The sequence below is a fragment of the Camarhynchus parvulus genome, chromosome Z, assembly GCF_901933205.1.
Source record: "Camarhynchus parvulus chromosome Z, STF_HiC, whole genome shotgun sequence".
NCBI classification, from domain to species: Eukaryota; Metazoa; Chordata; class Aves; order Passeriformes; family Thraupidae; genus Camarhynchus; species Camarhynchus parvulus.
In genome coordinates, this window is record NC_044601.1 from 30170209 (window position 1) to 30193001 (window position 22793).

General features: G+C 45.0%; 1 protein-coding gene across 1 annotated transcript; it reads right to left on the reverse strand.

The window, feature by feature from the left end:
- Nucleotides 1–4549: 4549 nt before the first annotated feature.
- Nucleotides 4550–16319, reverse strand: CHRNB3 (cholinergic receptor nicotinic beta 3 subunit). Its single transcript, XM_030968643.1, has 6 exons — nucleotides 16221–16319; nucleotides 13005–13156; nucleotides 11907–11951; nucleotides 7364–7473; nucleotides 6257–7139; nucleotides 4550–4957 (listed from the first exon to the last, which is right to left on the reverse strand). The coding sequence occupies exons 1-6, from the start codon at nucleotides 16261–16263 to the stop codon at nucleotides 4823–4825; spliced, it is 1368 nt and encodes a 455-aa protein (XP_030824503.1). The 5' UTR covers nucleotides 16264–16319; the 3' UTR covers nucleotides 4550–4822.
- Between the last annotated feature and the right edge of the window lie 6474 nt (nucleotides 16320–22793).

Sequence of the window (22793 nt, forward strand, 5' to 3'; positions counted from 1 at the left end):
CATCCACTTTTGCTCTTGTTTCATTTTCAGTTCATAGAAATTTCCCTTCTATTTCTCTCCTCTAACATCACGCCTCTGCTCACCACCTTGTCAGCACCCAGCTACAGAAGCTCCCAGAACAATAAAGTATGTGTTTACATTTATGTTTGAAATCAGACAGATCTTAAGTATTTAATCATATTTGAAGACAAATGGACCTAAAGTTAGAATGTGGTTACCGTGTGAGGCATACACATTTGAAAACTTCATGCTTCTAAAATCTTTTAAAATTAGTTTGATCTGCCACTTACTTTTCCATGTAAGGGGACCAAAAGGGGACCAAAGTCCCCTTTACTTCCTGATAGTGAGTACCAAGACCTTGATGAGCTTCAGTAGGATTTCTAAGCCACATATCTCACCAGGTTAACAGCGGTCTTAGTCCACAGGTTCTGCTCTGAAAACTCTTGCTTGCTCAGGCTCAGATATAAACCCAGAGAAGGGTTTGCTCCTGACTAGATAGTTGTCATAGACAGAATTGTTTTGACAGCACTGGATTGATCTGAGGTTTTGTGTTTTTAAAACCCAAGACCAACCTAAATTATGCATATCCCAGCAGGAGAAGGATGGATACCATGAATCCTCTGCAAAGTTGAGCACCCGGTTTCAAACAGCTGTGCAGCAGTGTTCTGCTTCCTGACTCCTCATGGGTCTGTCTGTGTGTGCAAACCTGAAATTTAGGGCCATGTCCTTTGGGGCTGAGGTTGCTTATTTGTAGCCAGGTCTCAACCCTAGTGTGCTTCCTCCTGAAACACTTAGTAGATGTGTTCCTGATGTGGTTTCTATAAAATGTGGGTGGTTTACCCTTAAGTCCCTCATTTGTTTATATTCCTGTAAGTTTTGTGGTGAAAGGTTCCTCTTTAAAAGGCACCACTACAATTAAACCAAATGGCTCCAAGAATACAAAGCCCTTCTCTCTTACAAGAACCTCTAAATTTAACTGTACACTGTCAATGCAGTGCTTTCAGTGTCTGCCATGCATCAGTCTCCACCCTGAACATCACCAATCCTTGTAAAGTAAGACTCCCTATTTCTGAAGTCACTGGCTGGCCTTTTACTCTTTTGTGATGTTTCATAATAAAGAGAATAGGAATGAATTAGTGTATATGTTAGAGATAAGGCAGAATGACAAGAATATAACTGTCTTAATTCACCTAGTCATGATTGTAGAAGAACGAGTACAAGAAAATTATTATTTTCTGTAATCTCCCTGAATGTTGTTCAATTATGTAGCAACTGACGGACAGATGTATGAAAAAGCTTGGTTTATTTTGTCAGCCTGTCAATTAAATGTCACTCCTGAGACACACCTTGAAGAATTTGTGGTTTGGGGTTTTTTTTCGATTTCTTGTTATAAATGTGTTTATAGATGCTACTATTGGCTCTTTAATCAGAAAGAAGGTGAGGGAAAAGAAAGGAAATTTGAAGAGGAGAGCTGAATTCTGAACCTAAAAACTTCATTTCTACAGAAAAGACATCTGACTGCCAGCATTCACCGTTACACTCTATGACCATCCAAACCATGAAAACGTTGTGGCTGAAGGTGCATTGCATTGGTATCTTAAACATGACAACTACAACCCCACAGTGAATAATCTGACTTCAGCAAAATCCCTGATTTACAAAGTCATCTTCTGTCTCTTTCTAGTGTAGTATTTACCCTTACTTTCTCCAACTTAGTAACTTTTGGAGCCATCTTTTGCAATTCTCAGCCATGTTTGACACATTCAATACTGGGAGCCTAATATAGCACTGCCAGCTTTGTGAAAGTACTTGGGAGGGGAGATGGGGGATACAAGAAGCATATCAGCATGAAGGAGGCTGCAGTAGGTGTACCCCTGCAAGCAGACATGGAAGAGCCCACACAAAAATGACAGTTTTGCTTGCCCAACTCTTGTTGAAGGTTGGGGGACCTTCTAAATGAAATAACAAGAAAAGTTACAACTAGGGCTGGTGCCATCCCAGATGTTGACTTGGGATCACACATTGTGCACAGCCACAGAAAAGGTTTATTCTCACCCCATCAGCTCCAAAATCACATCAGCAACAACTCTTATTAATATGCCTCAGTGATGAGCGTAGCAGCAAGAATTCTCCTCTCCTTGGGAGTGATGGCATCTATGAATTAATTTTAAAAGCACAGAAACAACAGCTCAACATCTCTTTACATTCTCTTCCCAAGGGAGACCATTCTTCCAGTTTGCCTCCACTAAAAGGCCCAGAAGAGTTTTTCATATCTGTCTTTTGGTTAGTGGGTCATATGTGTGAGTGCCAAAAGCAGTGCCAATGTCTCAGAAAACCAGTTCCCAGAAACTGAGGCTGCAGAGGTTGAGACAGTATTAAGGCAGAAGGTTACTGTTTTTTTTGTTAAGACTTGTCATTTGCAATATTGTCATCCACAAGCAGAGTAGGTAGAGCAGAGGGAAGGGCCAACTGGAGGACTGTCTCCCTAGTTGTGTATTTAGTGGCAGACCTTTGTGGGGAACATGTTGAATGCTTTTGTGGGCCAGCAGCAAAGAGATTTAGAGAAGCTCAGGATCAGGCAGCACAAGGGAATGAGTAGTGACACTACAGATGTAGCAGTACGAGATACAACACCTGGAAAACTCAAGGCCAGAAGCCACACCTGTGCAATTTTCATACACCTCCAACACATGAGCTCTGCTAATCTTCACCAGCATAAACCAGAAAAAGCAGCTTGGCATCAGACACAGACGTGTGAGACAGAGCCATGTGCTGCCTGCGGGTGGGCAACCGAAGTGTTGCATGGTGGAGACAGGACCATCTGTCAGATGGACACCTGAGGCAGATTCCCAGGAGAGGAGGTTGTCATCTGTCATGGCTAACAGGCAGCCTCCTGGACACAGTGCTCATTGGGAATACCTATCACTACTGGACCTCAGAAGTCTGGAAACACTGGAAAGAAGAGCTTCCTGGCTCTTTTCCTACAGACATTTCACAGTACTGTCTAGGGGAACAAATGCACTTTATGGAAGAAGAGAGGAGCAACTGATAGAATGGTCAATGTGTATGTGTTTTACAGTTTTAATGGTCAAGTTTTATGGCAGTATCCTATGCTAAAGATATCTCTCCGTATTTCCCAAACTAAATGAGTTTATTCCAGCAATATAATAACCACATCTGAATGCTTCTTGCTCAAACTCACAGAGAGAGATAAAAAGTGATAAGGACTTTCCAAGAACCTCAGAACCCCTTTGTTTGAATACATTTGGGACAAAACTTTTAAAATGTGCTACAGTCTAGCTTTGTTGACAACAAATCAACAGCAAACCCCAATGTATGGACACCCCAGGAATCATTTACTAAATACATCTTTATTAATAATAATTGCACAATTGAACATAAGTTTCTGCATTGACACAACATGATGGGATTACCTTAACTCATGGAGGTCTGATGTGCATGCACAACCCAAGCACAAGAACACCTCTATGTATTTTTAACAGTTTCTAACTTCCATCTCAAGAGAGACAGTTTCAAGGCTAGCTAAAACTTTAACACATATGTAAATTGTCAAAAATTGGATCTCCAAATCCCTTGCTAACCCTGAAAATATCTGCAAGTTCTGAATGGGATTTTCTAAAGCACGCCATGTTGGAAAACACTGCCCCAGCAAAAACTGTTCAAGAGCTTCACCTGGGTGTTTTCTGTGACATCTCAATTATTTAACACTTCTAAGAGCTGTTTCTAATCATGCAAAAGGATCCCACAATAAATTAATCAAAGGAGTGAAATTCTAAGTTGCCTAGGAAACATGGACAAGCCAACATCTAAAAATGTATCCTCCTGGTGACCAGCCCACCCCATAGCTCTCAAGAGAAACCCCACTCCTGCAACAACCAAAACTTTCATCTGCCAAAAGAGATGTCTGCAGCTTCCCTCCAGCTAACATTTCAGGAATATCACTGTCACCTTATGAAACAGCACAGCCACCTTTGCTTAGGTGATCTTCCACTTGTGAACAAGCAGGTGAAGGAATAATAGCTTCTAAATGTGGAGCATGGGGAAAAATCCTCACTTTGTCAGCCTTCTGGTACACTACAGAGCAGCAAGCAAAATTGCAAATAATCCTGAAAAGTGGGCAATACCTTGTAGCTTTCTGATGGCTGAGGTGAGAGAAAAGTGTGCATGCCATAAAGGCTGGTGGCAGGTGGGCAGCGGTAGGTTCTGCCCCGTCAAGCTGATCCTACAGCAAGGTGAGGCTAGACAGTCACGGCTTTGAACATCCCATCTAAGAAGAATTTATACTTTTTCTGATGCACATGCTACGCAATTGCCAGTTCTGACACATGCATAACACAATCCGTAGACACTTACACTGCTTTTTAATTGGAAACACAATTAAAGATTTGTGTAGAGTACAGATTTGTGTTCCTACTGTAACTTCTTTTACAATGTAGCATTTGAACTGGCAGATCTGCCTTTTAAATATAATGATTCTGCAACACCTTCTATTTCCGATTTAACTAATAATCTTGGCTTTTACAGCAATACAACCAAGCTAACAATAAAATAATAACCCAGTTGTGCAACCCCAGTTCACTTTAGGCCTTGGCTGTGCACCAAGCTCTTCTCTGATTTCAGCAAAATCTGTAACTGGTAGAGTTATTATTAAGATTGAAAACACTACTAATAAATGCCCACTGTTACCATCACTTTCCCTCATTCTTGCTGCTGCTTCCCCTCTTGTACAGCAGAGACCAAGCTCCAAGGCACCACTGTCCCTTGGCACCGTACTTGTTGTATGTTACTGAGGGACTGTTTTCTACAAAGTGTTGTTCAACCACATCCGTAATGCAGGGGTAAAGATGAGAACTGAACCCGTCACTGACACCACCAGAAATAACCACAGGAAGATCCGATCCAGGACTTGAGCTACAAACTTCCAGTCTTGTACAACCTGGGAAGGACAGAGGGAGGATAAACATAAATAGGAACAGTGCCTTGTACTGTGTTGATACTGCTACATACATTTCAGCTCCCCAAATCTGGTTTTAAAATTAGACGTCTGTAGTACATGGTAGCCTAAAACTAACAGAGATCACATTTTTAACATTCATGGCTGCAAATCACTCAAACCCCCAAAGCAATTCCATGGTTCTATGCACATGGTCAAGAGACTCCCTCAGTCTGCACAAAAGCTTTTAGCTAAGTGCATATAGGAAAATTTACAGACTTAGCCTTGAGGATGGCTTTCTAGTGAACTGGACTTCTTACAGTGAGATCTGCATCTCCCTGTAAATGCCAGGATGAAGCTCGGGCACAGCACTTGGACACAGACATTGATTCCAGTACAAGCAGTTCGATTTACTTGTGTTTGCTTAAGTGAGTTGTTGACTCAGATTGGGTACACTCAGGAAGGGAATTTTGAATGGTGAGTGCTGGCACAACTATGCATACAGAAAAGTGCCATTTATTAAGGTGATTTAAGGAACCTTTTTATTAAAATTATTTAAGCTTCAAACAGGTATTAGTCATGGACAGTATGTGTTCACATACTATATGTTTATTTACTGTTCTTCTTTCTGCTGTAGTCCTCTCAGCACAGTTTAAACAAAGCCCTAGCTCTTGCTAGGAGGATGCAAACAGACGTTTTTCCAAATGCTGCCAGCTGCATTGCTCTACTGTCCTACCCTTGTATGAGATTCATTGCTTGCAAACACAGTAATTTGCTATTTTAAAAGCCAGGAGGCTCATTGAGAGGTGAAGGATAGTAGTTGGGAACTAATCTAAACAGGTGTTAGTGAAAATCTAGAAGATCTTCACTCAAAAAAGAGCAACTATGCAATGCACAGTATGTGTTAGGAGGCCAGGACTGACACCTGGCAAACGCCATAGAGCTTGCCTGTGAGCGTAAAACTTACTTTTTTGAGCACATGAGTTTAGAGGCTTCCAGATTTGTGTGTATCCCAAACTTACACAGGACAAGGTTATTCAAGTAAACCCAAACCAGGAATTCCTCCAGGAGAGGCTCCTAGAGTCTCTTGCATCTGCAAAGAGCAGGGACTCACAGAACAATATGCTTCTCCTTGAAGCTATGGGTTGTCTCAAAAAACATTTATCAAGGTCTGAGGAAGAATATGTCTCAGAGGAGAGCAGGAAGAAGAGGCAAAAGGAAAAGCATGAAGAAAAGGAAAGCGCTTGGAAGCCATTGCTACAAAGGAAAGTGTGATTCCCTCCTTGCCCTCCCTCCACCTACCTGTCTGATGAAATGCTCCTTTTTAACGTGCCTGGAAATGTACCGAATGGAGTCTGCTGCCTTTTCCAGAAAGGCAATAACAATTTTTTCTCCGTCTTTTGCTTGCTTGTATTTCTGCTTCCCCAGAAACTTTGATTTCGAGGTAGCTCCCTTTTCTTCAGTCTCTGAGAATGAGTAGCGATCTACATGGGCCCTCATGCAGAGCAGACGAGGCAACTTCTGGAGAAAGAGCCTTTTGACCCAGGGTGCCATGGGATGGTAAGTTGCTGAGGATCGGTGGTGGACATTGATAACAAACACAGTCACGATGATAGAGAGGGTCACAAAAATCATGATAAAGAGCAGATACTCACCGATCAGAGGGATGACTTTGGAAGAAGAAGGGATTATTTCCTCAATCACTAAAAGGAAAACAGTGAGGGAGACTAGAACTGACGTTGACAATGAAAGCTTTTCACCTTCATCTGAAGGTAGGTAAAACACCAGGACAGTTAGAAAAGACAATCCCAGGCAAGGGATTATTAAGAAAAGAGTGTAAAATAATGGAAGGCGCCTCAATACAAAGGAGTAAGTGACAAATGGGTAAGAGTACAGCCCATCCTTCCTGTTGCCTTTCATACCTTTGGCGTTTAAGATCTCCCACTCCCCATTATCAAAGAAGTCTTTCCTGTCTACATTTTCATCCACTAAAATCAAGTCCACCATATTGCCATCATAGGTCCACGACCCAAACTTCATGGAGCAGTTCTGCCTGTCGAAGGGGAAGAAGGTCACATCCATTGTGCAGGAGCTCTTATAACTGGCCGGTGGTGTCCAGGTCACCACTCCATTGTACTTCACTACGGCTTTGGTCATCAGGGATCCCTCAAAACGTCCATCAGCACTGGAAGTTGGACAGGAAGAAACAGTACCAAGTTCAGGACTATGTTTGCCCCAGTCGTACCCCATTTCAGCTCTGTTTTCTATCCCTCACCTGAAGCACAAGGTGCACAACATTCACACAGCCTAAAGAAGCAGCCTTCTGACAGCACACACAAGCCTCACAGTAGCTGACATGCCTTGCCCAAGCTCTGGCCCAAGCCCAAAACAAGGAGCCACACTACTTACTTTTCAAACAAAACTATGTCAGGAAGCCACAGAGACTCAGAGGGGACCCGGATAGCAGTGATCCCACCATATTGATCTGGATTCCAAGAGAGCTTGTGGTCGATCCATTCCTATAACAAAACAGCAGAGTTCTCTGCCCACTCATAAGCAGCAGCCTCTTTCCTCAGCCCCGCATGTGCCTCAACAACTGCACGCACAGCACAGCAGGCAGAACCTGCTATAAGGCTGCTCAGCTGCAGAGAGGGTACGAGACAGGCATGGCTGGGAGGTGTTGATCCCCACAGGCTCTGCTCCTCCAGACACAGGTGAGACCCAAGAACCCATCCCTAGGCTAGCAACCTCAAAGCCAGCACTCCTGGAGAGCACTTGACTCTCACTTCACTCAGCACCCTGCACAGCCCACCTGAGAGTAGTCTAGAATGAAGGAGACACTTCCTTTTAGTGCAGCAGCTTTCCTTCCTTCTGAGAACCAGCCCAAGCTGGTTTTGGTTGGCACAAACCCCATGGAAGACCCCAAGGACCCTAGGTGATGTGGGTACTAGCACTCAAATGACTAAGAGGTGGCCTTAATTCACTTTTCAGTGGAGACCTGGCTTTTTCAGTAAATGGAATACAACACCTAATATCTGTACACCATCCTTGCAAAAAAAAAAAAATTGGTCTTTCATCAGAAAGACCTGCAGACTGTTGCAGAAAAAATAATATGATGTTATTGTAAAGTATTTGGTTACAAAAGCAGGGAGAATCCTCTCCATTTTCATCACGTTGAACTCTAGAATAACTTTGTCTCTTTTTTTGGATTTTCAGATAGAGATGTCATAACAAAGTGGCTCCAACAACCTGGAGATTTCCACAGAAAGGCAATGGAAAATCAGCTCTCTGATCCTTGTTCATTATTGATGAGGATATTTATTTGCCCACAGAAATAGCAGCAATGTCATACAAGAGCTGAAGACTGTGGTCAATACCAAGAAGTGGAAGATGAACCAGTTTCCATTAAGCTGCAGCACTAAGAGATCTCCAGGGATGCAGAGGTCTCAGCCTTCACTGGGCTGGTGCCAGTCATTTCCTCCGTGACTTAAAGATGAACCAAAAAAGCAATATTATCTATTAATTCTCCATATGGTTCCCTTCTTATTTCTTTGACTCCACACGCTTTTCACAGCTATACTAGAGAGATTTGTTATTGTTCAGGTGTGGAAAGAGAGGAGGGGCCATTGCTGCTCATAGCCTCAGAATCAGGGACAGAGTACACCACTTTTAGCATGATCTTTTCTCTGAAGATGGTTTTCTAACAGATGTCTCCAGAAGCCTAGGCTGTTAAGTGGTCACAGTCTCACCTATGTCCTGGACACTTCCTGTAATAGGTACAAGGGGGCTTAGGCTGGAAACATACATCATGCAAGGGGATGGTCAGGGCCTAGCAGCAACCAACACAGTCATCTTGTAGCCTCCTAACGCAAGAGCAGCAAATACCCTGTGAGCCACCTGGAGATAGAATCATCCCTCTGGAGTTGAACTGGAGCAGCCTCTTGGCCTGGGCGATTTGCTCCATTTGCAACACTCCTCACTTTCTCCCTACTCTGCATTGATTTCTCTCCCAGCTAAAGTGCTCTTTCGTGTCTGCAAGGCAAATGGTTGTTTCTTCTTACTAGAGCAGAAAATAGGTTGAGTGCAGACTTGGAAGATGAGCAGTTTAAAACAGGAATCTCCCTGTGGGCTGTGCTGACACAAACCATAGCATCAGATGCATAAGGCTCTTTCCACTCTTCTCCATTTTTCCAAGCTGCTCCAGACATTGCAATCGCTCTCTCTTCCTCCAGTTCTACCAAATTTCCATTTCTGTGCTGTCATTGAAGAGTTTAACCCACTACTAGTGGAACAAAAAACACGAGACTCAGATTCCTGACCCTTGCTAGCAGGGGGTCATAGCTTGCCTGAATCCAGACACTTTCTCAGCAACCACTAAAGGCTTCTCTGAACCTTGTGTGTCAGCCCGCTTGTGTATCAAATCCCACCATCTTGAGCACCAGGATGTTTGAGGTTAACAAAAAAATAAAAAGAAAATGCTTGTGTTTTAGGTTTGCTTGTCCAAGAAAATTAAGACTCTTGCTGAGAAATTATGAAGGTGATCAGCAGAAATCAGCATGGATTCACTAACAGTAAATCATGCTTGACCAACCTAATTGCTCTCTGTGATTAAACAACTCCCTGGATGGACAAGAGAGAGCACTGGATATTGTCTACCTTGATTACAGCAAGGCTTTCAACACTGTCTCTCTCAGAACATTCTTGTAGGCAAACTCAGGATGTTTGGACTAGATGAGTGAACAGTGAGGTAGGTTGAGACCTGGCAGAATGGCAGATCCCAAAGAGCTAGTAATCAGTGTCACTGGTGGTGTCCCCCAGGGTTCCATACTGGGCCCAGTGTTGTTTAACTTATTCACCAATGACTTGGATGAAGGCACAGATGCCTTCTCAGCATGACACAAAGTTCAGAGGAGTGGTCAATACCCCAGAGGGACGTGCAGCCCTTCAGACGGACCTTGACAAGCTGGAGGAATGGGAGGAGAAGAAACATCTGAAATTCAACAAAGGCAAGTCTAGGATCCTGCACCTGGGGAAGAACAACCACAGTCACCAGCCCAGGCTGGGGGTGACCTGCTGGGAAGCAGCTCTGTGGAGAAGCACCTGGGGGTCCTGGTGGACAACAAGCTGTCCATGAGCCAGCAGTGTGTCCTGGGGGCCAAGAAGGCCAGCAGGATCCGGGAGTGCATTAGGGAGAGCATTGCCAGGAGGTCAAGGGAGGTGATCCTGTCCCTCTGCTCAGTACATCTGGAGTTCTACTCAGCACATCTAGTGAGGCAGATCTGGAGCTCTGTGTCCAGTTCTGGGCCCCTCAGGACAGAGAAAACATGGACAAAGCCAAGTCCAGCAGAGGGTAACAAAGATGATGCGGGGACTGGATCATCCCTCTTACAAGGGAAAACTGAGGGAGCTGGGCCTACATGAACACACAACTTCCACAGCAGGACAGCTGGGTCAGGCACAGGTATTTAGTGCTCACCCTGAGCTCCTGAGGGCACTTATACATGTGAAAACCACAGCCAGCGCCTCATTTTCCACTCCCTGTGCATTACCTTGGGTCTTGATGCTCTCAGCTCATTAGATGGAGAAGTGGTATTAGAAATGGTAACAACTCCAGAGAGCCCAACTCTGGGAAATCACAGTCCTGGGTTTCCCTGAGCTGCCCTAGCTGAAATCTGAGGATTCCAAAGGCTTCCAGAGAAATCAGTGTGTCTACAGTGCACAGGGCTTGGACCTGCAGGTGAAGGTGGGTGCTACAGCCTGCAGGAGAGTGGGTTGGAAAGGGGAGAGGACAGATGACGGCCGATGAGTTCTGCTGTCTGCCCAAGTGGATACTCAAAGAGAGACAAGATGTGGCCTTGTGCACAAAAGGGGCTCTATAATTGCAGCTAAAGGTGGGGAAATCATAATACTGCAGATAATTCAGGGCAGGTTCCCAGCAGTTGTATTTGGACCAGAGAGAAATTTCTCCAGCAAAAGGGGAAAATCCTGTCTTCCCCACAGTGAGGGAAAGGCTGAGTTTCTCCCTCTTCAAGGGAGAGATCATCTTTACATGCAATATCCATATTGGTTTTAGGGGTCTTGCTCCAGCCAGAATCTCACACTCACTGCAGTAGTACAGTACCCAGACTGAGACAAAAATTGAGTCACATTTCTCATCCACCAGCCCAGTGACCCCCAAGAACCTTTCCTCATGGCATGATTTCAAGTACGGTTTGTTTTTTATGTCCTCTGCCCAGGATCAGCTGACATCTTTACAGATACTCACAAGGCCGAGAGACTTAAAATAATTGTCACAAGGTCAATAAACTGCTGCAATGTAACCTAAACCAAAAACAGTGTTCTTCAGGAGTGAAGAAGAAAGGAGACTTAACAGTTCAACTTGCACCTTTCCATCATTTGTAAAATCACCATCTGTTCCAGAAGCAATTATGATAGACATCTGATCAATTTGCTACAGCTTTTAATGGGAAAAGGTCTGTGGGGTGTGTGTGCGTGTGTGTAACATACTGGCCTCTTCTTTCTCTTTACATATGCTGAGCAATGAAGAAATCTATCCGAGGCACCACTCTTGGCTCAGACAAGGGAGACAATACTTGTGTGACCTCTAAGTATGAGACAGGACAGTCCCTCAGGGCACATACAACATCCCAGGGACAGCCACTGCCATACCAGCTGTGCTGCTTCCCTGAAATAAATACTGGCTTGAGCACACAGCTGGGGTGCAGGTCAGAAGAGGGTACCCTATGTCCTAAAGGCCTACTCGCCTGCCTTTCCGTCTCTATACATAGGCTGAAGGGAGAAGAGTGAAGAAAAACTTCAGGTTAGGTATCTTGGTGCTGGCCACTCAGCATCATGAAATGGGATGGATGGCACAGTGGGCAGCAAACTGAGATGGCTACTCAGCTCAGCAGTTCCCATGGGGAAAAGGGAGGTCTGATGTGGTCTAATTTACCTGTTTCAGCCACACGTTGGTTGTCATCAGCTGATTCTTCTCATCCTAGAGTGAGACAGGGAGAGAGGATTGTAATACCAAAGCAGCCATTAGAAACAGATCCAACCTGCTGAGTCCAACCCTGCGCCAAGATGAGGAGATCCCTATGGTCCTGTTTCCCCTTGGGCTTGAGCTCTTCAGTCACCACTGAGGGAAAGCGACTGACTTTCTAGGTGCTGTCCCTGCTATCTTTGGGAGCCTCTGAGGCTGGAAAACTGAGGTCTGGTATTTCACAGGAGCTCAAAGGAATCATATGCCAAAGACCCAGGATGCAGCCAGGGCTCAGACAGCAAGTGGTATCAGGTCACATATGCTTGTGGGCTCATAGGATGGCTCATCTCCCCACACTGCTCAGCCTGGAGGGAGTTTGGGAAGATACAAGCTGAAACATTGTCCTAAATACATAAATAAAGCATAAAATTAGAGTGTGCCTTCCACAGCACAAGGGGACGTTACCAGGGGCTGGGGGATGTAAGGAGCACACTCTTGTGTGGGTACCTCTGGGCATTGTGCAAATTCCACCGTGCACTGCAGCAGAAAGAGAAGGGAAAATTTCCACAAGGGAAGAAACACAGGATTAGCTATGTTGCCTCTAGAGTTTTATCTTAGTGACCAGCTGGGTTAAGACTTGAACTATCTTTGGCATTAATGCTAGCTTGCTTGGAATGAGTAACATCCAGCCAGCTCTTACTCTTCCTCAGTCCTCTCCTGTAGATGTCCTGTCATTAAATTGCAACATAGATGTCAAGAACTGTCTGGCATGGGTTGTTTGATCAAAACCTTACGGAAATTAGGCCATATTCCCTAAGAACAATAGGGAAAAAAGGACCTTCAGGTTTCCTTCAAAACAAATGAGTCCTACAGTCCATGCTGTGGGTGGAGGGGAACGGGGCGGGGAGAAGGTTGTATCACCAGCTGCATTTCATGCTCAGTGTTTTGCTGCCCAACCATCACTGTGCATTTCTTGGGTCAGGAGGCAAAAGCTAATTACATTACCAGTCCTCCCAGGTGGAGGCATAACTATCTATAAAAGTGGTGCTTTACTAACACAACACTTACCACATCCACGAGCTGTGATATCTTTAACCCAAAAAGGACTTTGATGGTGTCGTTGGAGTTTTCCACAGGGCGGACCCATTTCTGATAGCCTTCAAATAAGTGCTTGAGGAGCGCATCCTCATTTTCAGCAACTGAACTGAAGGCATTCACATCTGGAAGAGAGCAACACAGAGTGAAGGCATTGCCAGAAAGCAGACATGGAGAATGCCATGACCTGAAAATGTGAAACAGAGCAATGATGTGAGGAAAATTCACCTCTACGCAGGTCTTGTCTTGTACAGCAAATTCTGCAGGAATTCAGATGCACAGACTCTCAGTAGAACCAGGGCAAGTGAATGGAAAGGCATGATAGCCCAAGCCCAACTCACATTAAAAAAAATCATCAGAGCAGTGATGACTTTGTACCAGGTTTATGTTTTCTATGGACTTTTTGCCAAAGCAAAAAGAGCCCATCGGGCAGCAGTAGGAGCTGGATGATGCAGTCAGAACTAGATCTGCCAGGCAAGCACAGAGACATCATGGCCTGTACCTGCATGACTTGTGACTCCCACAATCACTGACACCATTCTCCCCCTTCTACTTGCTATCATGAAGGGGGAAGGGCAGACCATCCATCCTTTCCCAAACTTCAGCCCACTCCCTGTGATGTTGAGGTTCTGACATGATCTCCATCTCTTCCCTTGTGCACATACACAGCAACCAAGGATGAGAAGGATCTTATCTCTCCTCAAAGCCACCACAGAGGAAAAAAGACTGGCCCCACACAACAGGGATCACAGCCAATATTGTTGTGTCAGCAGTCAAAAGGGACCTCACAGGACACTGTCCAGGGCCCAGCTTGTGCCTTGACAGCCCCAGGATGAGCAGAACATCTGTGCCTGGATTGCCAAGCAGTAGGTGTGAGCGGGGTCTGCAGGCCCATGGATCTGCAGTGCCAGGATCTGACAGTGGGAGAACCCTAGAGGGCACAGTCAATATGCTCACACATCATGTGCATCAAAAATCAGAGTTAAGGCAGCCCCCAGAAGGGTCCCTGTACAACATGGAGAAAAAGGGCATTCAAACACAGCAGCCCTTCCAGAGAGAAAACTGGAGGCAGACGATCATGCGCTGCCTCTACATGGAGGAAAGGAAGTGACCACAGACCACTATCTCTGCCCACGTCCCCTTCCCCAGCAGCTGCTGCCCATCTGAGCATGACAGGCTGCGCAGCCTCCTCCACCTTGGTCAGGGTCTGTCTGAGGCTGCAGACAGGGCTACACCCACAGCAAGCAACACAGCTGAAGAACTGCCCAAATCAAAAACCTGATCTCACAACAGTTTTCCATGGGACAAAACCATTCTTTAATGCTCTCTGGATTCTCTAAGGATAGTACAAGGTACAAGCAACACTGTCATCCCCACTTCCAGACAGAGCAAGATACTATTCCTCTTTGAAGGAGCTATAAACTCTGAAACCTAGTGCTTGCACTCACAAAATAACAACTTTACTGTCAGATGTTCTAGCACAAGCTGTGTTTGTCCTCTGCATCTGAAATACAGGTCAGGTGGGGTTACCAAGCCCTGGGCAGGCAGAGGCTGGCTGATCAGAGGGACCTTTCACACTCATTTCTACCTGTTCCATCCCAGAGCCAGGCATAGCTGATGAAGCTGTCAGCACAGTTTACAGCGGTCCTCTATAGGGCCACATTGTCTTGTCACTTTGTCACAAGCCCAGGTCTGCTATTTCCAGAAATGCCCCTTCTGCTTGTTCCAGGGTTTATTCTCATGCCAGAGCTGACCCTAGCTCCTCCACAGCAAATAATGGACAGAGTCTGCGATCTGTTCTAGGAAACTAGATTGGTTGCCCAAACATGGCAGATGAGTATTGCATCTGCAAGCAAAGGAAGAGAAAGAACACATTTCTCCCCCCTCACTACTCACAGCCTCAGAGGTCCAACCCCTTGACTGCAAGAGTCTTTGCAGAGCCTCTATCTCCTAGACATTTTGCTTTCCCTTTAGGAGATTCATAGGGGTGTATGGTTGTTAAAAACAAGAAATTTAACAGAAAAGCCCGTGAATAGAAAAATCCATAACCCCAAAATATGCACAATCAAAACCAGCTCTGTCTTACTGTCAGAATACAGTGCTCTGTTTTCACTTGAGTATGACATTCTGCACACATATATGCAGCCACACACCCTCTGTGTCCGCGGGTATGTATGACTCCCCCCCCAAAAGAAAACGGTGCCATTTTACAGCCCACATCTCACATAAAATTCAGGTACCTAATGCTCCAAGGGGGTATAGAAGACAGGTGGTAAAGCTGGGTTTGGGGCTGGATATGTTGAATCTCATCTGCTGAGGAAGCCACAAAAAAGTGAAAAATACTTGAGGAGTCTCACAGGGAAGAAAGAAGGAAGAAGATTGCTGCCTTTTTAAGACAGCCTCAGTACTTGCACAAAGACAGTTTAAAAGCAGAAGTTATTAATGAGAAATAAGAAATATTATGTGGGAAAATAGCCTAACAGTTCCTTTGACCAAGCCCCACTTTATGGTTAAGCTAGATAAACCCATGGAGAAAATATTGAACAAAGTAGTACTGCCTTTGAAAAAAAGAAGAGAAGCAGTCATAGGACAGATACATCCCTGAATCTACCATATGATGGACTGAGAGGCAAAACCTGGGGAGCTCCCTGGCAGGTTAACATGCATTCAAGTATTCAAGCACTGTCTGCCATCTCCCCACTTCCCCAGTTTCCTGTCTCTCTCTGTGATCTGCCCAAGTAGCAGTTCCCCAGGTGCAGGACAGGAGTTCTGGGGCAGAAAGTCTGCTAAACAAATGTGCAAAACACCCCAATAAGTACAAACAAGACACTTAACTTTTTATCAGTTTACCTGAAGCATCTCAGGTTTTCTCTTGGCGACAGAAATTCTCCCTTAATTCCCTTTAGCAGCTAGAAGTCAAGCTTAGGATTTTTTGTTAATTTCTAGCCAGTAATTGCCCCACCACCAGTTATTAAAACCTAGTTGTCAAACTGACCATGGTTGCAACACAAAGGCAGCAACTGATACAACCCTCTTCTGCTACTCACACGGTGTTTAAAGGATGACCAAGGGAAGCCAGCATGCACCGTATTCCAGAAAGCAGCAGCTAACCGGCCAACAGAAAAAAAAACTTGAACACCTGCAGCTCAGCTTGGAAGAAGAAGAAGAAGAGGAAGAAATCACACCTACCTGAGCGGCTCAGACACAGCACAGTGAGCACTAGGCAAAGCATGGGCACCACCGTGGCTTTTCCTTTAAATCTGATCTTCTGTTTTCATTAGCAAATCGGTCTCATCTTTGCAGGGGACTCAAACAATCTAGTTAAAAATCGAAGTAGGCAGTTGAGTCGGCAAGGCAAGGCAGCACCTTCCTTGCCTTATCTTGCCCTCATTATGACGCTTGGTACATCACACTTCATTGATTTTCAGTCAGCTGTCATATCCCGTAAGCCTTAAACAAGGCTCTGGGTCCTAAACTCTGACTGATCTCCTTGTGGCAGAATTTACATGGCTACAAGCACTGCGGTCTAGGAGTATGCGAGAGGAAAGTCTTTTAAGGAGGAAAAATATATTTTGTGCTACTGCTGATTACAGCTGGGAAAAAAAAAAAAAACGGGCCGCAGTTCAGACCCAAAGATAAATCAGATGCCTTAAAGATTATCTGTTTGTTCCAGCTGTATCAGTTGTAGAGGCAGACTCCCTACAGACTTAACTTAGCTTATTCCATGCTACACGTGAAATGGAATATAAAAGTGTAGAGCTTTTATATTCCATACAAATATGGAGCTATAAAATTGATTTGGGGTAAGAAGTAAGTGGAAAAACAATGCTGATTTCTAAATTTATATCTCATACATAAAACATCACAGGCAGCAGCACAGAAGTGCTTGCACAGTACTGTTAAGCACTGGCACAGCTTAACAGAGAATGCTGCCCTGGGGTCTTGTGTTTAGCAATGGGAGTGAGGATTATTTAGCCAGTTTCTCTGTAGTCAGACCTCTGTCAGTCCCTCGCAGTGATACCTCACACAAGGCTCCTTCCAGAAACCACCAGAAATTGGTAGTAATCACCAGAAATTGCTGATAATCAAAAGGGATGCAGGTTCCTCTTTTCCCATCCCCCTGGCGCTCCTCGGTTGAAGGATTATCAGGATCTTCTCTGTTTTCTTCTAACAAATGAGAGTTAGTTTGGCATATCTCTTGAAAGAGGAGGTTTTCTCCTGAACTTCTCGAGTTCACGGAAGAGGCATTCAAAACTCTTTTAGCTTGTCCCCAAGCCCAAAACTCCTCCTGCTTTGATTATTTCTTACTGGCTATTAAATTGCTTGCTGCCTTTTATATGGGAAGCATGGGGTTTTTTTCAGCAACACAGGGTACACTTCTGGCAGTGGTCCAGATTTTGGTACAGTCAGGTTTTGTGATTCAGATTTGCCTTATCTAACATCCTCACAGAGGACTGATAACTGGCAGCTGTAATCTTACCAGATTATTCATCTTGCTGTAATGAAAAATTTGCCATTTAAGTGTGGTTCAAAGTCACATTGCTGCTGCAAGTAACATTCTTGTAGTGTCCTATCAACTAGTTCATGCTTCTGTGGCCTTGCAGCCTACCACACCCCCAGCTCTCAGGCAGGCCACCGGCAGCAACTCAGTGAGTTTGCTTTTTCTGCTACTCTACTATACACAAGAAATCTGCAAGGGCCCTTCCTAGCTCCACAGTTCTGTCCCTGGTCACCCAGCAGGACTAGAGGAGCAGCTGGCTTCTTCTGCACCTTTCCTCATCTCAGACGCAGAAAGCCATGCAAAAACAAGAGTGCTACCAAAAAACCGTCTTCAATGAAGTGTACTTTCAACACCAGCTGCTGTAACTTCTCAGTTTCCCTATTAGATCAACACCTGGCACAAGCACACAACTTCTTGAGCTACACAGGAAAGCTCCTTTTTTTTAATGCTGTCTTCAAGAGAACAGCAGTCATTTGGCTAGAGTGGTGGGGACAGACAGCGCCACAGACTGCCACAAAGCTGAGTCTAAACAAAATCATTCTGCCCGATACAAATTTTTCTGCAACAAGGTTACCACTTTAAAATGCTCTCTGCAGATCACCCCATACTTTCCATCATGTTTGTGGTCCCGTACAGGACTCAGCACCCTCAGATCATCCATCCTTTAGCTTCATGACCGCAAGCCCCAGCCTTTGCCTAATGACACCTGTGACTGTAGTTGCTGCCTGAGATTGCATTCAGGCATTGTTCTGTTACGCAATATGAGAGACACTTGTTTCTCACAGGGATTTAACATGCTGCCTTGTGGCAATGGAGTTAATTTATTATCTGCCTACAGGACTAGGCTTTTTGCTACTACATGATAGTTGCTTAGAGGGAAATATGAAGTATGGTTGCATTACCATTGCCCCCACCCACTACCTAGACAGTGACAAGAGGTAAGGACCAGGTTTGCCTGGTCATTGGCTTCCAGAGTTACCAGACAGCCAGAGGAGAGTGTTAGAGACAGAAATTCTGTTTGCCTGTTGTTTTCTGTTCAAAAGTCTTCATGCAGCCCTGCACTCCAACATTTTGGAAAGGGAGGTAGGCATGAATACTCCGTTTTGCCAAATAGGCCATGAAGCATAAGGTGCATCTACCCTGAGATAGCAAATTAATTCTTGGGCAGAACTCTGCTTTGGCAGCGCCTGAATAGCTATTCTCTGTTGAGAAAATGTCTTTGCTTTTCCACAGTTTCCATGGGATTTGTAACTAATACGAGGCTGCAATTCTGGGCTGCAAAGAGCCAGGCACTGCCTAGACACAAGCAACACTGGAGCTGGGCCTCACTCTCTAGGCAGCAAAAATGCCAAGAAAAAGAGAAATCTACCTAGAGGCACAAATCCATCACTTTGAGCACACATGGTTAATACTAGCAGCAACTGAAAACTCAAGGTTATGATGGACAGTCCTAAGCCATGTTACCTTAAGGCACCATGCAGTTAAAACACAGATTCCAGGGGAAAGTGACAGTGCTGTCTGGAAATCAAGGGTGGGAAACTGGACTAAAGTAAGAAGGATGGTGAAGAGGAAGGACATAGATGGGAGATGCTCTGAACCAGAACTGTGAGGCTTTGTTTAAAAAACCCAGAGCCAAAGTAGAGTTTGCTGCACCCCTAGGTTTGTCAGCTCCAGGCAGGAGAAAAGAGAGATAAGGCAGCACTATGGAACAAGAGACACCTTTTAGGTAGACATGTCTTCTCCCTCCCAAACACATCTCAGCTTTCCTGGTCTGTGTAGGTGACATGCCAGAAGCCAAAGAAGGCCCACCTGGAATGCCCGGACTTGTGATGGAGCCAGGCTCCTGGAAGCTCCCAAGGGAGGGCTGAATCCGTCTTGTCATGAACACTTGCCTGTAGGAGGTGAGGGAGAGTTTCTGAAGAAAAAAGTGGGGTGGGAAAGGGCAGAATTCCCAGAATCTCATCTTTGCCCTGACACTTCTCAGGTTCTTTCTAATCTCAGTTCTGGCCAGCAGCAGACACCTCTCCTCACCTAGCAGCTTCTCAAAACGTGTGTTTTCACTGGGCAAGAACAGAGCTATTTTAGCCAGCTCACCAGTTATTTTTGCAGAACCAAACATTTCCATGTGCCAGATGAAACAGTTTGGAGCCAACAGTCCACCTGTCCATACATCCTGTCCACTCTCCTCCAGCTCCCTATCCCCCCAAACACCCTCCTTCTTTCTCTTGGCGTGCTTACCGGTCCCACCAAGCAAACCGCATTCAGTCTCTCCCTTCTGCCCTTTCCCCCTCTAATCCATCCCTCCTCCTCCACACACCCTTTTCTACCGCAGTTTCTCAGCGCAGTCGTCACTTTCCTCCTCCACCTGGCCCTCCGCCTTTTCCCCCCTCGCTCAGGCCGAGCGGAGGGGCACTGGCCCGCTCCAGCCTTTCTGCGGGGCCGTGGCCGCAGTCCCAGCTCCCCGCCGTGGCAGGCCGCGGGCAGCGCAGGCCGTGCCGCAGGGCCCGGCTGCTCCCGGGACTCCAGCCCTGCCGAGGGAATGCACACGGCTGCTGCAGTATTTGTTACACCCTGCGGGAGCTCTGTTTGGGAGACCAGGGTAACGTGAAGTGTTGGGAACTCATGGATGGAAATGTATGCGTTTTTCTCTGTGTCAGTCAAGGAGCACGCACCAGCCAGCGCAGTCGGCTCAGAAAGGGCTGAGGAGAGCCCTTGAGGCGGCTGCCTGAACTGAACTCGAAAGTTGCACCCACGCAGTTGTTTCGGCGGTGATCAGGCTCTGCACGTACAGGGACAAGGTTTTGCAGAACAAGAGTCGTTTCAGTCCTTGGTTTCCTTGGCACCTTGCTACCATGAGGAAAGCCCTCCCTGCCCTCCTTCCCGTTTCTACTACATCCATGTGAATGCAGACTTGAGACGGAGCTGTGTCCCTGTGCTTTCTGACAGTGCAGAGTCCACACTGCCTGCTACACATTGCTCTGTAAAAACCTCCCAGTGCTTCACCCGGAGCGAGACACGGGTTTTGGGAGGTGCAGAGTCTCTTCATCACTGCATGCACATTAATATTTCTAATAGGTGATGCATCGCCTTCTGCATTAGAATAGTTGTTTTCCTTTTTCAGTTCTAACTTTACCGTGAGGTCTCATTTAGGAGAGTCTTGTGGCACTGTGGTCACTTCCTGCATTTTGGTGACACTACCTAGCTTTGAATATGATAATTTTCAAATCCATTTGTTCTGAGTTAATGATTGTAAACAAAGCTGTGGCTCAGCTCTGCAATTTTCTCAGCTTTTCTTTCCATTTCTTCAAGCTCGTCTCTGCTTTCATAAATGCTTCCCGCAGCTCAAATTTTATCTGCAGCAGCATGGACTTGCTGTTCAGATATCAAGGCTTGGAAGATTTCAGGATCTTCCTAGATCCTGAAAGGATCCTAGCAAGGATCAAGACATTGCAAGATGTCAGAGAAAGATCTGCTTTAACAACAACTGCTTCAGAAATGACAGAGGAACTTGGTTCATGCCTAACTGCATGAGCCTCTCAGCCTCATTTTCAATGGTTACACCTGCTGTCTAGAAGACTTTATCCCATCACATGCAGTGCTCTATGACAAGAGGTTCTCCTTTCTCATTCTGATCGAATACAGGCTTTTTATCCCCAAGGCAATCATAAAATTTAAAGGGCAATTCCTGCCACATCCCATGGCCTCAATAAGCTGCATGACTCCTTGCACAGCTTTGTCCATTTCATACACTTCTCTTTGAATGTGACAGCTCCAGTACACAGGCAGAATGGTGGTAGCTGACAAATCTTCTTTTTGGAGCTGCTCCATCTGGCATGGGAGGATGAGGGGCTCCCTTGAAGATATAGCAAAATTAAATGCTTTGTCAGAAATCAGATGAACTCTACAAGCTCTGTTCCCGCCTGCATTTGAGGGCATTTGCTCTTTATGATCATTTTCTGAGTCAACTCAGATGGTTGTCCTGTGGGCCCACATAGTCCACGCAATCCAAATAAGGGGGATTTTTTTTTTAGCTTTAGAAATGTATCTTGACAGAGGTAATAATTCTGGACTGTCTAAAAGATGAAAGCAATTATCATGTTTCATTAGAAATGTTTGGAAGCCAATACTTCTCTGTGTCTTTACTGTATGCTGTTGTGGTGCTGTTAGAAGCTATTCTATTCTTACAAAAAATGCAGCAGCACTAATTGTCTCAGCCATATTCAGCCTCACAAAACTCAGGGTCCTATGATGTGCATGCATTTTATTTCAGATCATCCCTGGCTACAAACTAGAAACTGCTCTGGCAGCAGACCAGTCAACAGACCAGACCTTACCTCTGTCAAAGTATCACAAAACCACCTTCTCCATGGGAAAACAGTGGTGAGAGATTTTGCAAGGGGTTATTCATGTAATACCACCTGCCAACTCCTACCTGTCCTTCTCTAGGGTGTCACAGCAGGGCTCAATCAGCCCTCTGCTGTTCTGAAGACTCCTGCCTGAGAGTTTGAACTGGGATGCGAGCCTTCTATCCAGAGATGCCTGCTTGCCATGCTGAGTCTTATATTGTTGGGATTATTGCCAAATACTTCAGAAAGAAAAATACTTATTCCTTCTAGAGGTTTCTTAAGATTTGATAGAAATGTTTACAGGTAGTAAACATTTGGTTTACAGGAACCAAAGACACTATATGCAGGACCATCATTTTGAACACCAGTGATGTTTTGGGCTTCTATTTACTGATTCATAAACAAAGATAGTACACTTAAATGTAGACCTAGAAACCAACTTTCACATAACTTCCAGAATATTCTATCTATAATAACTTATTATATGAAGCATTATAGTCCTCTTGAATGTCTACCTATATGCTTAAAATTCCATGTTGTCTACCTCTAGATATTTGCTTGCTATGTCATGCTCATGAATATGTACAAACAAAACCCCATCAGACTTCATGCCTGAGAGTACTAAGTGTAGAAGAAATAAAGGCGTTTGGCATGCACGCATGATAGCCTATAGCCTCAATAGAACAGTTCTCAGTAATATCAACTAGCCTGGAACCATGGAAACAATTGATGTTAAACATAAGTGTAAACACAGCATAGCATACCAGATGCTTTCACCAGATGCTTCATTCAGTTTCTGAATGAAGTCAGACTATGCTTTTCATATAATTTGCAAAAATTAACCTTTGGGCAATATATAATCATAACAAAAGTGATGTGGAAGTAATGTTAGGTAGTAGAATGTCCTGTAATTAT

Coding starts and splice junctions, on each gene's coding strand:
- CHRNB3 (XM_030968643.1), bottom strand. CDS start 16,263: ATGCTTTGCCTAGTGCTCACTGTGCTGTGTCTGAGCCGCTCAG. Junction 7,474..11,906: donor CCAACGTGTGGCTGAAACAG/GTAAATTAGACC, acceptor GTTTTGTTATAG/GAATGGATCGACCACAAGCT. Junction 7,140..7,363: donor GACATAGTTTTGTTTGAAAA/GTAAGTAGTGTG, acceptor TCCAACTTCCAG/TGCTGATGGACGTTTTGAGG.